At 28.6% G+C, this 15,627-nt stretch overlaps 1 protein-coding gene across 1 annotated transcript in view; it reads right to left on the bottom strand.

The window, feature by feature from the left end:
- LOC147079581 (glutamate receptor 1-like) overlaps positions 1 to 10,268 on the bottom strand; it is a 270,499-nt gene extending 260,231 nt beyond the window's left edge. The window contains exons 1-2 of the mRNA XM_085942239.1: positions 10,146 to 10,268; positions 6,663 to 6,792 (exon numbers count right to left, since the gene is read on the bottom strand). Of these exons, the coding sequence (XP_085798365.1) occupies positions 6,663 to 6,792; positions 10,146 to 10,241 (226 nt within the window). The 5' untranslated portion in view covers positions 10,242 to 10,268. The remainder of the gene's footprint in view (positions 1 to 6,662; positions 6,793 to 10,145) is intronic.
- Between the last annotated feature and the right edge of the window lie 5,359 nt (positions 10,269 to 15,627).

The following is a 15,627-nucleotide window of genomic DNA, read 5'->3' as shown; positions in this document are numbered from 1 at the left end:
TATTTTGTATCCTATAATTCGAATAATTTTTAGAAAAGATACATACATAATTGAAAAACACTTCAAAAATATACACATTAGAAAAAATTGATAACGTCGCCAGGACAAAATTCGAATTTGCATCTATCGGTCGGACAAGTTAATTTCATGGTAAATAGGTATGAACGGATGTAAATTATTTTTTTTCCTGACCATGTCCGATCCTTATAGGATCATATGGGCCTCCACAGAGTAGAGGTTTGTATTATCAGATTTTTGTTTTTTACGAGAAATGGATGTCAGCCACTTGCTCAACCTATTAGGTCCAAACCCTGACTCACAAACAAATTGAAAAACAAGTTAATTAATTAGTAAAACGCATAATCCAGAATCTGAGGGATTGATGTATACCGGTTTGGGTCTTGTCTGGCGTCAATTTTTTTTCAATATTTTTTCTAATATGTATAGGGAGTTTTCAAATTATGTAAATATGTTCAATAAAGAATTTTACATTCTCACATCTTGTGAATTATCAAAGAAAAATAGTTTATTACAAAATACGTCATAATATCTGCATCCGAGAAACAATGTATTGTATGTCTAAAATGTCTGTAAAACGTAATTTTAGTTTGCCGTTTGATGTCTATAGAGTTTCAGGTTTTGTTTTGTTATTTTATTTTACAATGAGTTTATATAATATACACTAGAGGTGAGTTGAAAATACTGTCACTAGTTTGTGTACTCAAGTATCGGATGAAACTACCCATACCTAAGCACGTGTCGCCCAATAAACGTGTTCCAAAAAACTTGCAACAAAAAACGTCGCGAGTCGCTGGCTAGTTGGTAGACGTTCAATACTATTGAAATTAAATGCGCGCGAGCGAGATAGCACTATATTTTTTACATACACAAATATCTTTTAATTTATTAGTCCATGCATGTGAATGACATCATAATATTATGTGTGAACAATAGGTCATAAATTTTCTGTAGCAGCATATTCCCTCGGAAATGTGGGAAGTTGACTGAGGTGACGGTAATTTAACATGAAAATAATCGTTGTTATTCATTTTATCTTAACATGAACATTATAACATAATTTAAAAATAACTCATAAATTTAGAATGTGTTTAAAATTTTATATTAAATGGGACATTGCGAAAAGCCCAGCTCAGTGTATTTTTAGCGATTCTATTGAAGCCGATATTTCAAATACTAATATGGAGTAAAGTTTTAGTCCAAGTTGAGTATGAGACTTGTGTCACATACGCATGTCAAACGCTCTATATAGTATTCCAAATACCAGTAAGTATTTTGGAACAATTTTCGATACTAAGTACTTTTTAAACTTATAGTAAGTATACTTAGTCTTCAAAATCGACCAGTTTTCCCAGCAAACCAGACGAATCACTATATTTATTGATTGAAACCAATTTTCACCCAAAAAATACACGTCAATTATTATTATAACTATGCAGTTATTTTGTATTTATTGTTTGGGCTCAAAGATTAATCCACGAAAGTTTAAAGCACACACAGACTGTGCAATTCTTGGGCCCCGATGACGCGACCGGTGAATACACAATAATTCACCACAGCACAGACGATATGTTTACGGGGTGGCGGTTTCGGTTCGGCCAACACTTCCTCATGCGGTTAAACACTGCGGGCGGAGGTTAGGGGGAAACGGGGTAGTATTCGAATCAGGGTAGTGGATTGAAGGCGAGTTCCTACATATGTGCGAGCCCTTTGTTATGTGAGAATTTCGCTTTGACAATTTGAAAAAAAAATATAATCATCGAATCATTGAAGTATTGATAACTTCTACACTTACAAAAACACAAATCTTTCAGTTAAACGCCAAACGTACCATGTCATAAAAACTGTGGCAATTGCTATGATTATAGATAACAATAATTACATAATATTATACTTAACTACATAGCATAATATTATTTACCTTTCATTTTCTGTTTAATTAAATAAGGGATTCATTTTAATTAAAATAAGTTAGTGAAAGAAATATTACATTTATTTATATTTAATGCAGAGTCCACAATTCTTTTCTAAGCTTAGGTACTCACATAAATAACACGACGTTCTATTATAAATTATATTGTAGTTCATGTAATTATAAATTGAATATATGTGTCGCTACATTTCAAAATCAGCCAAGTCCACCTTTAGGTATTTTTTACTTTTTGTGAATTGCTGAAGAACTACTGCTTTCTAACATTTCTGCATCATCAAAATGTGGAATTTATTAATTTTAAAAATTCTACACTCGAAATAATATAAACTTTCACCCTTGTGACTGTGTATTTGAGAAAACAAAAAGCTGTTTTTCTCCTATTCATCTATTATGGACTTGGCTGATTTTGAAATCTAGCGACACATACATATTTCATAATTTAGTTTTAGGTAATATTCATAAGCATTCAAAAATAATAGTACCTACCGCTTGCTACTATCCGCGTAGTCATAATGATAATATAGTATAACATAACACCTACGGTGGCCGTGCGGCTTAAGCGTTGGACTATAAAGCCGAGGGTCCAAGATTCGAATCCTGGGTCTGGCAAGTACACATATTGTTTTTCAATTTGTGTGTGTCAGGGTATGGACCTAATAGGTTGAGCAAGTGGCTGACATCTATTTCTCGTAAAAAACAAAATCTGTCAATACAAACCTCCACTCTGTGGAGGCCCATATGATCCTATCAGGATCGGACATGGTCGAAAAAAAAATATACTTAAAAAAAAATTATGAGAGTTAGAAGTTAGAAAGTTCACTCACATCATTTGGTTTTATGTATTATATCTGAATATACATATTAAAATTAAGTAAATGAGAACTTGACTCCATCACGATATTCAAGTCCATAAAATACCGCTAATTTACGTTATTAAATCTATTATATAATTTGCGCAAACTTTTATGAAATAAGTTATCATACGTAAATACACAAATAAATTATTGAACATACAAAAATATTTATTTTTTATTGGTCGTGAAAAAGTCTTTAAATTAATATTTATTCTTAAGTACCTACGGGAATAATAGTATTATTATCATGCTATACACATATATTATAACATATGTTTACTGATATACTATATACCTACCTACATGTATTTATTTAGAAATTATTATCATGGGAAAAATAAAATTCTTTTGTGATAATGTGCTACTTTCTAGTCATGAAAATATCATGTCCACTATTTTTGATGCTGTATAGCAGTGTTTCCAAAAATATAGACATAGTAATTTGTAGAAATTATTCTAACCATAGTACCCAATTTCAATTGTATATAGGGTAGACTCATATAAACATTCGTAATATAGACAATATTCTAGTGGTAATTTTGAAAAAAAAAATACATTCAACCGCGTAGCTCTTTGAAATCCCTTTGCGTATCACACTTTGGGGAACACTGGTCTATAGAATATAATAGCAGGGAGGGTTGCGCTGCTATTGCCAGCGGGTAGTGATCATATTTTTCACTTAAGGCGACGACTCCCCAAGTAAAGATCATATTTTTCACTTTTCAAACAGAGTGCTTGTTTGAAACTTCCATATTCACTATACATAAAACATTTTAAAAACGGTTTTAGTCAAGAATTTTATAGCATACGCCATCTAACATAAATTAACATAAAAGCTGTCATCATAGCCGTTATAATATGCTTTGAATTTTTAATAAAATCATTCAAGATCACAGACAATTATTTTTAATAACGGAGATAGTTTTGAATTTTATAATGAGTCATCATAATACGTAAACGAATTGATTATTTTTCATGATCTTTACAAAGTACCGATGCAAATAAAATATAATCTTCTTCTTCGACCATGCCGGTCCCAATAAGGTCATATGGGCCTTCACAGAGTAGAAGTTTATATTATTAACAACATTTTTATATACTCCGATTACTTTTCTGCATCAAGATTATAATAATTATATCAAAGCAGTTTGATTATTTCTTTGGATTTCATGTTTCTGTCACGTAAGTGGTTAGTGTGGACTTGACATAATTCGGTGAGATACCGGAAATGTAATATACTATTCCACACCATGTATTTGCTCTCCAATACCAACATATATCGCTATATATTATGATGTATTATTTATATTATATTTCAATATTTCATTTTGTTGTATTTTTTGAATTAGTAGGTACATTTATAAACAATATATCCAGTTAGTTAACTAATAGAAAATACAATAATTTAACGTAGGCGTGAGAGATAGTTAATATTTAATTATTTTCTTTCCCTGTAGAAAGAAATTGTATTGAATCAAATAAAATAAAACACACTTCACTACTTATTATATTATCTATAATAATTTTTGATATTTTATTTCTTGGGAGAATGGAATATCTTCAATAAATAATTTATATTTATTGAATTATTAATTAAAAGCATTTATTTATGTATTCTTTTTCATTTCTTGTAAGTACAGTCTACTTCAAAACTAGTTTTCTCCCTAAACATTTCTAATCAAAATCGGTCTTATAGTAAATAAAATCGTGAAAATAGAGTATCGTAGTATTAATAACTTTGTCACTAGAAAAAGTAAAATATTATAATTATTATCATAAAATAGGTGATATTTCTTAGTACCTACTGATATTATTTACTTAATATATTATATACTATTTAGATAGGTACCTACCTAGTGATATGATGAATAATTGAAGTGTTGAAATGTAAAGTTAAACTTCACATTAGTTTTTAAAAATAACAAAAAAATCAATCACGACTGTTAGTGTTAAATAGAAATAGAGGCGTTGAAAAACAAAACCGTGAAAATTTTCAACAATCTAGCTAAAGTTGTGTGTATTCTAAGCTCCAGGCCATTTTCTTCGTTCTGTCTCTGGAGCATAATACATCGCGAAGGTTTTTTTTTATCTTCGCTCCCTACAATGCTCGGGATTATGCTATCTAATGGAGAGACTCGTTCCTTGGGGGGTCTGGAACACTTTATAGGGTAACAGACCGCGTTAGCTGCTATTCGTAGTTTTGATGTATTTTAATATATTATCCCGCGGAAGCATTTATTATTCGGTGGAATATATTGATTTATCCCTAAAGCGTGAGCAGAATCGACAAATTTTTACTGAAAATATTGTAATAAACTATTTTTCATTCAAAGGATAATTCAAAATATTCAAGAATGCAAAAATATTTATTGAATATAATATAACTCGGAATAATTACAAGATAAAAAGAACTTTTTATACACAACGTTTTTAAATTTTCTGTTAAATCGTATAACGTTTTTTTTCTTTTATTTTGTTAACTGTCAATTCATGGTGGAACTGCATTGTATTGTTGTTTTTATTTAATAAAACGCAATTTTTTTATAGTACTTATTCCACTTTAATTAATATATTAGCACCGGTTTCGTCCGCCTCAGTGGGACATTTTCAACTGAAACTTCAACTTGAAAATGTCCCACTGAGGCGGACGAAACCGGTCCTAATATATTAATTAAAGTGGAATAAGTACTATAAAAAATTTCGTTTTATTAAATAAAAACAGCAAATCGTATAACCTTGACTTGATTGGCTTAAACGATCAAAAAAAATTGTACTTGATAGAAATACTGAATAATGAAATGTCATTTCTTATTAATTTCCATAGTAACGCACGTATATATTATTTATAATAATTTAGTTGCTAGGGGTTCTAGCAACTAATAATGGTATTGAAATAACTTTTCATACAAAACAGAATTAGCTAAAAATTAATTCAATTCTACTTAAAGATGGCTAAAAGTATTTTTAAAAAATGCATTGGCATCGTGTTCTGATATATTCTAAAAGTTTCAGATGTCTAGCTAGTCGGGAAGTCAGTTGAAAATCGATTGCAAGATTTGTACCGGACAAACAACCACCGGACAAATAAGAATACGACCTAAGAAAAACGTTGTAAAATATAGTTATTAGAAAAATGGAGAAAACAGTGACAGGCGGGACTCAAACCTACATAATTTCATTTAACATTACATATATTACAAATAATTAGTGTAATAATCCGGTTATTCGTTGTAAGCTGCACGTGTCGGTTTAAATCACATTTTAGTAAAAATATTAATGTTGTTTTTTTTTCTAGAGCAAATATCAAATGAGTGGGTAGGGGAAGTAGCTAACAACAATATCTACCGTAAATATTATGGTAGTTATATTTTTAACTTTATTTTTATCTAATTTTTAAAATAATATAAACACATGTTACATTCCAAACGTCATTACAATAATCCATCAAAACCTGATTCGAAAAAAAAAGTTCCTACTTAAATTTACCATTTTATTATTTTTTTTAATATAAGTACTTAATAATATAATAACATCATTATTATTGTCCTCTGTGAGTTCCGGCTTCTAGCATAGCTCTCAACCATTTCCTATCGCATACTCTAGAACACCACATTGAGAGTCTAGACTCTAGAGTCTAGACGTCTTTTATTACCTACTTCATCAAGCAACCAAAGTCGTAGTCTCCTAGTATGAAGTCGATGTTAAATTGTTGCTTATTATTTACCTTTCTTAAATTGATTCTTTCTAAACGTCACACTCAAAGAAATCTTTGATCTTTGTGACCCCAATAATCACATCATAATATTAACAATTTTTCAATAAAATACGTAAAGTTGGAGATGTCAAAATTTACTCACCATCATGTGAATCGTACATGTAGATAATCTTACTCCATCCATAGTATTTTACTGTATCGACTATTGCTTGATGGTATTCAGGTCGCAGGCTAATAGCGTAGTCAAGATGTCCTGAAGATGGTGTCAGAACCTAAAATAAATCATAATTATGTATAAAATATTCCAACCCTGAATTAATATAAAAATGTTATATTTTCATCTTCTTAGCAAAATAGATTAAAGCAAGTTTGACATTTTTGAAAGGAAAAAATATGAAGGGTCTTTGCAGTGGTAGGTATTTGAAGATAATAAAGACGTGGTAGAAATCATACTCCTATGAATTTATTTTATTTGAATCCCTGTTTGTCTGATAATATCAATTCAAAAGTCCCGTCGGGTGTCGTATTTTTTTCTACAAAATGATTCTTTCTAGTGTGTTTCAAATTATGTATATTATTATATAGAATGTTACATTCTCAAATCTTGTGACTTATTTGTTGAATATAAGAAATAGTTTACCCATTGGCGACCAAACACGAGAAATTCTCGTGTTTGAACATGTACTTCGTAATGTTTTTTTTCAGTATATTAGGGCATTTATTGAAGATTTTTATATTTAAATGTGTTTGGAGATAAGTTCGCTACAGGGTGAATATATTAGATAACAGAGATTCTTACCAACCAGTATAGAATATTGGATTTTAAAAATATCATTAAAAAAAAAACAGTACAGCATTTTTAAGTATTTTTTTTTTTTAATTTTCTGTTTGTGATATGTGTTGATTGAATCTTTAGTTTAATATTTCGTGAAACAGTTCCTTACACAGAATAGGTTAAAATTCCAAGTATTGTTGTATGGAATTTTAGCCAATTTCGGTAGAATTGAATACAGTTATAATACTACAGAGTGGAAATTTATCGACTTTAACCACATTTATGATTCAGTCAAAACTCTTGCGCTTGCATTAATCATACGATTTTAGCAAGAAAACATTAAATGGCCCGAAAACGGATTAAACAGATAGTTTAAAAGCCGACGGTACGTATATTTGGCTCGAGCTCAAAACGGGCATAACTGACTGCAGCCTGTATTTTAAATTACTCCTTAATTAAAAACAATGTGGAAAATTTACTCTCTGTAGGCTGCCGAGCGCCGTAGATGTTTTAAAATAATAAATCCTTTTTGTCTAAACCAAAATTTATATTTATACATATTTTTTCTTTCCAGTGAAATGTAATTAAACTGTGTTTTATCTAGTGTTATATTTTTAAATACTTTTTAATTGAATTGCGTGAGTTTTACATTTTAAAAGAATTTTAAAGAAAATAACAATCCTGCTTTGTGGCATGAATTATCATACCATTACATTATCATTATGACAGACCACATTATCTATTATTAAATTTCCCATTATCAAATTATACAGTAAATAAAAAAAATGTTTTATTTTCATTGCCATGTTTATAATGATATGAAATTATTTGATAGCAATACAAACAGTCTGAAGAAATCATTATTTTGTTTGTTTATTCACGATAAACAAATAAACATATTTTATGCAAACGGGAAAAAATACATTTGTGATTTTTTTAGATACGAGTACATAATCACATTTTTATAACAGTAGATTAAAGACAAATATAATATTTTCTACAAGTACACAATTTTTTTTATCATTAGTCCTTTAACATAATATTCAGAGTATTTTATTTGTTGATGTTGAATGGTTCATTCAAAACACCAATAAAAGTCCGACTCGACTAGAATTTCTTATCATTATAATAATTATATTTAGACAAATTTGAAAGATTGGGTTGTTTATAATAGTGACTACACCATTTTCATTTAGGCTTATAAGAAGATAATTATGTTGTTAAACATAATTATACTTACTTTTTAACTTAATATCATGAATTTCAGTTCTCATTTATTTGCCAAACTAATTGTTATATTGAAAATATAGAATACAGTGATCTCGAATAGATAGGTATAGAATAAGAGTGTTTAGTTGTATTAGTTACTATGGTAACTAATACAACTAAACACTGAATGGTACTGGGCAATTTTAAGTCGTATTGAGTTAGTTTTCATAATGATTTTGAATTTTTTTAAAGTAAATTTTACGTAATTCAGTTAATTATAAAGATAACCAATTTTTTTAATAGTTTATATTATAAGAACATTGTTAATATAATTTTGAGTTCTCTGCTTTCACGAATCTTAGTATTATTAATTTATTACCGGTGTAAACTTTATATGCTGTTAATTTTAATATATATCATAAATAACACAGAAAAGAGTGGCGAAAACGACATTTTAATAACGTAATTATCAGTTTGGGAAACATTAAGCCCATAAAAAAATTATGAATGGCGTAAATGAAATTTAAAACGCATTTGTGCGAGGGCTCGTAAACAAAATAATTTCTTTGACAGCTGTCATATTTAGACGACCCCTCCTTCGCAAGTCGTAATGTCTCGTGTATCTAGCGAAAAATGTTTTGATGTTACCTAATTTGGCATCGCGAACATAACATAATTTACCTAATGAATGGTTAACCTAGAAACATGGCAGCAAACATCCCTTTCATATCTTAAGGGTGAAAGGTTTTCAGGCATCGTAATAATTATTAATTAATTTTCTTGTTTGTACATAACGTAACTATGATATTACTCAAGATTCTATTTCAACCAAAATATCATCAAAACTTCCAGACTTTATTATAGAAACGATGTTTTGTTATGTTAAACCTGTTAACATATGTACATAATCAGTTTTGGCTGTAGTAAAAATAAGAAAAATGCTCGTATACTAACATGGTCTAAGAGATCCTGCTTTAAAAATTAGTATTTTTTAAATAATTGATCACACAGATTTTTAAATAATATAATTTATAATCTCCATTCGGACCCAGACAGAGGCATTGAAGAAAATCGTTTATAAAGACGAAGGACTTAAAATAGTATGAATTCATATCGCATTTAAGATTTATTACTAGCAAAAGTCCACATTGCTACTGTCACATTTCTGTTATCTGTACTACATTTCAACCCAATTTTAAATTAATTGAATCAGATAGTCAAGTTACTCTAGTTAAGTTACTTAGTCGCAGTCACAGGCGGCTCTCGTGGTGCAGTAGGAAAGGCGCTGGCCTTCCACCCGAGAGTTCTGGGTTCAATTCCCGGTCACGACAAAAATGTTTATGTGTTTTTCTCAAAGCCTGGGTGTTTGTGATTGTTCAAAATTACTAACAAACCACCTTGTACGAAAAAGCAAGGACATGGTTATTATTAATTCTAAAAAGTTACTTAGTAATTGACCTGTTAGTTGAAAAAATACAAAAAAGACAATAGTAGTAGACCATTAGCAAACCAATAAAGATGGCGATTATAAACAATTTACAAAAGACTTATTTTATGCTTACAAAATTAATGCAATGAGTTTTTATCTCAGTGTGACCTAAGTTTAAGTTGAAATAATAGTTTATAGATGTGTCAAAGTACCTTTTCCGGAAACCATGGTGTCACGAAAGGCATTTGGAAGGTGTTGCTGTAAGAATGAAGGGTATCGAAGGAGTCTGGAGATACTGCACCCAGCATGGCAAATACACCTCTTGAAAACTGGTTACAAACTGTGGAAAAGGGAAAAATCGAGGTATTAGTCATCATCATCATCATCATCACCATCATCATCATCATCATGATCATCATTATCACCTTCATCATCACTGGCTTAACTACCTAGTTTCCTCCAAGTCCCCATGATACCGACCAACCACTGAAGTTTGGCCCAGCCAGTCGATCTTTGAACGTCCGGTTTGGTGCCCAGGATGCCACTCGGTGGTTGGACACTGAATTCTTCAAACAATTGTGAAAAGCGAAGTTCATGTGAAAATGAGTAGTTTTATTGTTATCTACTTTCTTTTTTACGTCTTGTTTTATTTTATATTATGTTCATGTAAGTATAGCTGAAAATACATATATTATTTATTTTTTAATAGATACTGGACTAGTTTTGTTATTTAGAAGGTTTTAAGAAATATCGTTTATATGTGTAAGTAAACAGACAATAATATTATTATGTACACACTTTTTATTATATTTTAACATTTCGGTTTTGAAAAATATAATCCTCGATTGTTATAAAGTGTTAGAGGTTGAAAGACTTTACTTAATTTTTGATTGGCATTTATGTATTTAAAACATAAGAATTATTTAAAATAAAAATACTAATACTAATATAAAAGATTATTTCTAACAAAATTCAGAACCCCTAAAATTGAAACACACCCTCGTTTGGCATCTACGGAGAAGCAAAATAAATTTACTTGAATAGAGGCCATGTTAATAGATATAAAACACTACTCCGCTGTGTTAGGAGGTCTGAGACTTTCAATCGACGTAAAAAACGTGTAATGAGAAAAAGCGACCCGGAGGGTTGGTCAACATCTGCGTTAATTTATCTGTTAACACAGTCATGCCAATCGAGGGTCTCAGGTTGGAGCAAAAACCTTTGTCGGAGGCGATCGCCTTTCATATACTTACTTACCTAAAAGGTTGTTGACAACTGTAGCTATGTTGTTTTTAATCAAGTTTTAGTGAGTCTTATTCGGGTAAATTTTGAACTGCTTCTGTAAGTAAGTGTACACTATATTATATAATTTCATAATTTGATCACTTTTAAATTAATTATTTATAATTTTGTATAATTATTATACTTTTTTTTTGTTTTTAATAAGAAAATAAATTAAGACAAAAATGCAACTGATTTTTTTAGTATCGGTAATATTCAAATATATTACAATAAATGAATTAACCTTTTAAATACACATATTTTCTGTTACGTTTGGGCTAGTTAGTATAATTATAATATTATACAATATAACTATAATGAGTGGCCACGATCCAAATTTGAAAAGAAAGAATCGAAACTGATAGAATATAATATGTAATTATCGTGATATTATACAGATAGTCACTTGTAACTTTCAAGCTAATTAATTGTTACTCGTATAAGAATAAATTATGAATACATGCTAAAGATGCATTGAATCGCCGGTCGTGTTTTTAAACTGATAATAAGTAAGTGCATTTTGTAATAACCGGTGCAGAGTTAAAATTATTCGCACTAAGAATTAATTCAGATCGATAGATATAAAAATATATTAAAAGTCAGATACATAAATAAATTGTTTACAAAATTTATATAAGAAGAAATAAAAAATGGCTAGCACTATAATATAAGAGAAGTGATTGTTTGTTTTCTCTCGATACTCGTTCGTCCACATTTTAGTGAGAATTAATATTTTTTTGAAATGCATTCGTATTTTTGTTTGTGATTCTCTTTTCGATCGTTGTGCGGCTAATTTTACTATAATTGAGTAATCAAAACGCAATAGTTAACACAAAACAATATTTTGCATGACAAAACTTTGTTTTACTGGTAAATGATCTCGTCTTGTGTATTAATTGTACATCAGTTGATTAGGTATACTGCCCTTCTAAGGAAAAAGGCAGTAACTCACAAAACTTGTGAAATTGAGTTATGAATGCCATCCGTTAGGTAATTTTGAAAGCTATATATTCTGTTCACTTTAAAATCAGTATTATCACTAAAATACCGTTAAAATCCTTAGTGAAAAAATAAACATCTTCTAAAATAATACATTGTTTTAGCAAAAAGGCAGTAATTGTACCTATTCATTGCAGTTACTGCTTGTTTATTATTACTTCTTTGTATTTTAACATTCTACTAATAAAAATTATCACCGTTTTTTATTAATTCACAGTACCTACTAAAGTTTGAGAAAAAACACATTATGTCATTTATCTCAAAAGTGTGTGAGAGTCAGTTACAGCCTTCTTCCTTAGAAGGGGAGTACATGAATACACAATAAAAATACTAATGGATAATGACGCAGTATTTGCATTTTCCAGAAGGGAGTAATATTTTTTGTTTCAGGAATTAATATAAAAGAAGTTTATTCATTTCCTATTTCATTTAGCTACTTCCCTTTGTTTCATTCAAATCATATTTCATGAAATTCAAAGTCCTATTGTTTAATTACGTTGCAACGGCAATAACGTATAGCAATAGAGACATAATAAAAAGGTCTTTATTTTTTAACTTGGCATACGAAAAACACCATTCACTTTGCTTTCGCAATAAGAAAGCACTTGGACATAAAAATTTCTACCGCTTTAAATGCAAACAGATGTTAAGGAATATTTCAGAGAAATAAACCGCAAGAACAAAGAATAGAATTTTAAAATGTGAACTCAGGTAGAGTTGAAATTAATTGCCACTACAGAAATTTAAAAAGTTTTAATAATTAATAAAGCACAATAAACTACTTTAATTTTATTCAGTAATATCAAAATAATATTAACTTTAGTTAGTATGTCCACATTTAATGTGTAATCTAATTTATATATGAATCAATAATATGATTTTGAAATTGATTACAATTTTTGGTTTTTATATCAAAATCATTAAAGTAAATGCATTGCTTTATTAGTTTTTGATAATTTCATAATATATTTTTTAATACATTTTAAATTGTAATCCAAAATAATATATTATATTAATGTTATAGGGATTTTGACACCATTTATTATTATAAAATGCAATAATAATTGGTGTATCAAAAATGTTATAAGTAATAAATTATTATTTACAAAAACATTTTTCTCATAACCATTCAAATAACTGTCAAAGATTCAAATAATTATAATCAATCTCTCGTTATATATTGTGTAGTAGAATACTAGTATTATTATACTATAAAGGATTGGCGAAGGGTGGAGGCAGGCTGTTAAGATCCGACATAAATAGTGCACACTGAACACTGTCGGCCATACGTATTTGTTTTCATTGAACTAAGACTAATTTTATTTTTTGATAGTGTTGGTTAGTTTTTAAAAGTCAAATGAACCCATTCTAAAATAGTTTAGGTATGCTATGGGTGATCCAAGAAAAATAGTACACCCTTTTGCAGTCATACTTATTGGTATTCGTTGAATTAAAAATACATTTTATACATGGTATTGGTTCGTTTTTTTTATTACGACCTGCCTAAAACAAACCATAAGAGACAAAAAAATATTATTTTATCTATAAAATATCTAAAACTATGTATGATTTAATGGCATAATTTTAGATATTTATAGAAAAACAACTATTTTCAATTATTATGGCTTGGTTTACGCACGGCTTAATTATTTTTTAAAAACCAACCAAAACTATCTGCTTATTATAGTCTTAGTTAAATAAAAACACATACTTATGACAGATAAAGTTTAGTGTGCAATATTTATTTCTGATCTTAACAGCCTAGCCCCCTCTTCACCACTGTTAGGTAGCACCATATTAATATATAGTAAATTCAATTATGGTTTGTATTTAATTATACACCTACCTATATATATAGTAATAAAAAAACTAACATACACAAAATTTAACAATGTAGAATGTTTGTTGAAAATAAATAACTTGGTATAATATTATATAGATATAAAATATTATTTTGAAAATACTCATTTGCTCAGTATATTATTATTTATGATACTATTCAAAATTATTATATATATTGTTCTTAAAGATTCAGTACATACCATAAGTTTATGTCTTAATTATTACAATTAATACTATCTTGTAGTAGGTGATTAATAAAATATATATTTTGGTAAAAATTACGGATTAAAAAAAAATATGTTATTTAGGTTGGGACGCTAATCTTGGTAAAATTACCATTGTTATAACAATCTTTTCTTTTAAATTGAGTTCAAATTAATGTATTGTCACCAAATCAAGCCATGTGACGTATCAAAGACAAAGATTCGTTTATTTATAAAATGTCAAAATATTTAACAAGAAAACCTCTTGGAATTAATTGATAGGCCAATAAGTCTTGTTTATTTTACATAGCTGACGTAACGTACCTATTGAATCCCAGTTTATCGGGAAATGAATTATTCATGATAAATTGATGTAAAGCATTCTTATTGTCTCTTATTTTTGTTTATTGATCAGAGTATAAATATGAGTAAAATTGTAATAACAAAATATTCGGAGAAGAAAATAATATATTAATGACATGCGGCTAAATTAAATCAATAATTCTTAAAAATGTTCATTTTTAGTCGGTTATTGTGTTTTGTTATTTTCATATTAAACCACTGACAATAATATTTTGTTCTCAATTATTTATTCAATTTTTGTAGGTATCATATATTTTTTTTTGAAAATAACCTCATATTATTTTGTTTAATTTTTTTTAAAGGTACTGTATATTATGTAGGTACACATTAAGCTTTAGGAATTTAAGATTTTTAATTACTAATAAAACATTACAATATGATAATATTATGAATAACTTCAGAAACATACCCATGTATTCGATAAAATTCTAGAAAACTAGTAAGACCGAGTGACACTCAAACTCACATCTTTCACTTTCTGGATGAATGCTCTCGCTTTTTATTTATCGATCTTTCTATGATTCATACGAATTATTTTTCAATATACATAATATATTATAATATAAAATGATTAAGTATTTTTTTTAAATACTTTTTACTAAGGAAAGTCATAGAATTTTAAGATCGAATGTCGTTGTTATTATTTTCTTTTAAATATTGTATTATTAAAAGAATAATGATAATAAATAATTAATCAATGTTGACAAAGCAAATAATTGCGAAACTGAGGATTAAAGGAATAGTTACATAATATGTATGAGATTATAAATTCTATTTATAACCGTTATCATCAATATTATTCTCAAAAATGTTCCATTTAATTAGGACTCTTTTTTTCTTTTTTTGACTATGTCCGATCCTAATAGAATCATAATATGGGCCTCCACAGAGTAGAGGTTTGTATTAACAGATTTTGTTTTTTTACGAGAAATGGATGTCAGCCACTTGCTCAGCCTATTAGGTTCATACCCTGACTCACACAAATTGAAAAACAATATGTGTACTT

The sequence above is a fragment of the Rhyacophila brunnea genome, unplaced genomic scaffold (genome assembly GCF_057557595.1).
Source record: "Rhyacophila brunnea isolate RB1 unplaced genomic scaffold, BYU_Rbru_1.0 scaffold_1, whole genome shotgun sequence".
Taxonomy (NCBI): Eukaryota; Metazoa; Arthropoda; class Insecta; order Trichoptera; family Rhyacophilidae; genus Rhyacophila; species Rhyacophila brunnea.
The sequence above is the reverse complement of the archived record's forward strand: the minus strand, read 5'-3'. Positions and strand labels throughout refer to the sequence as shown.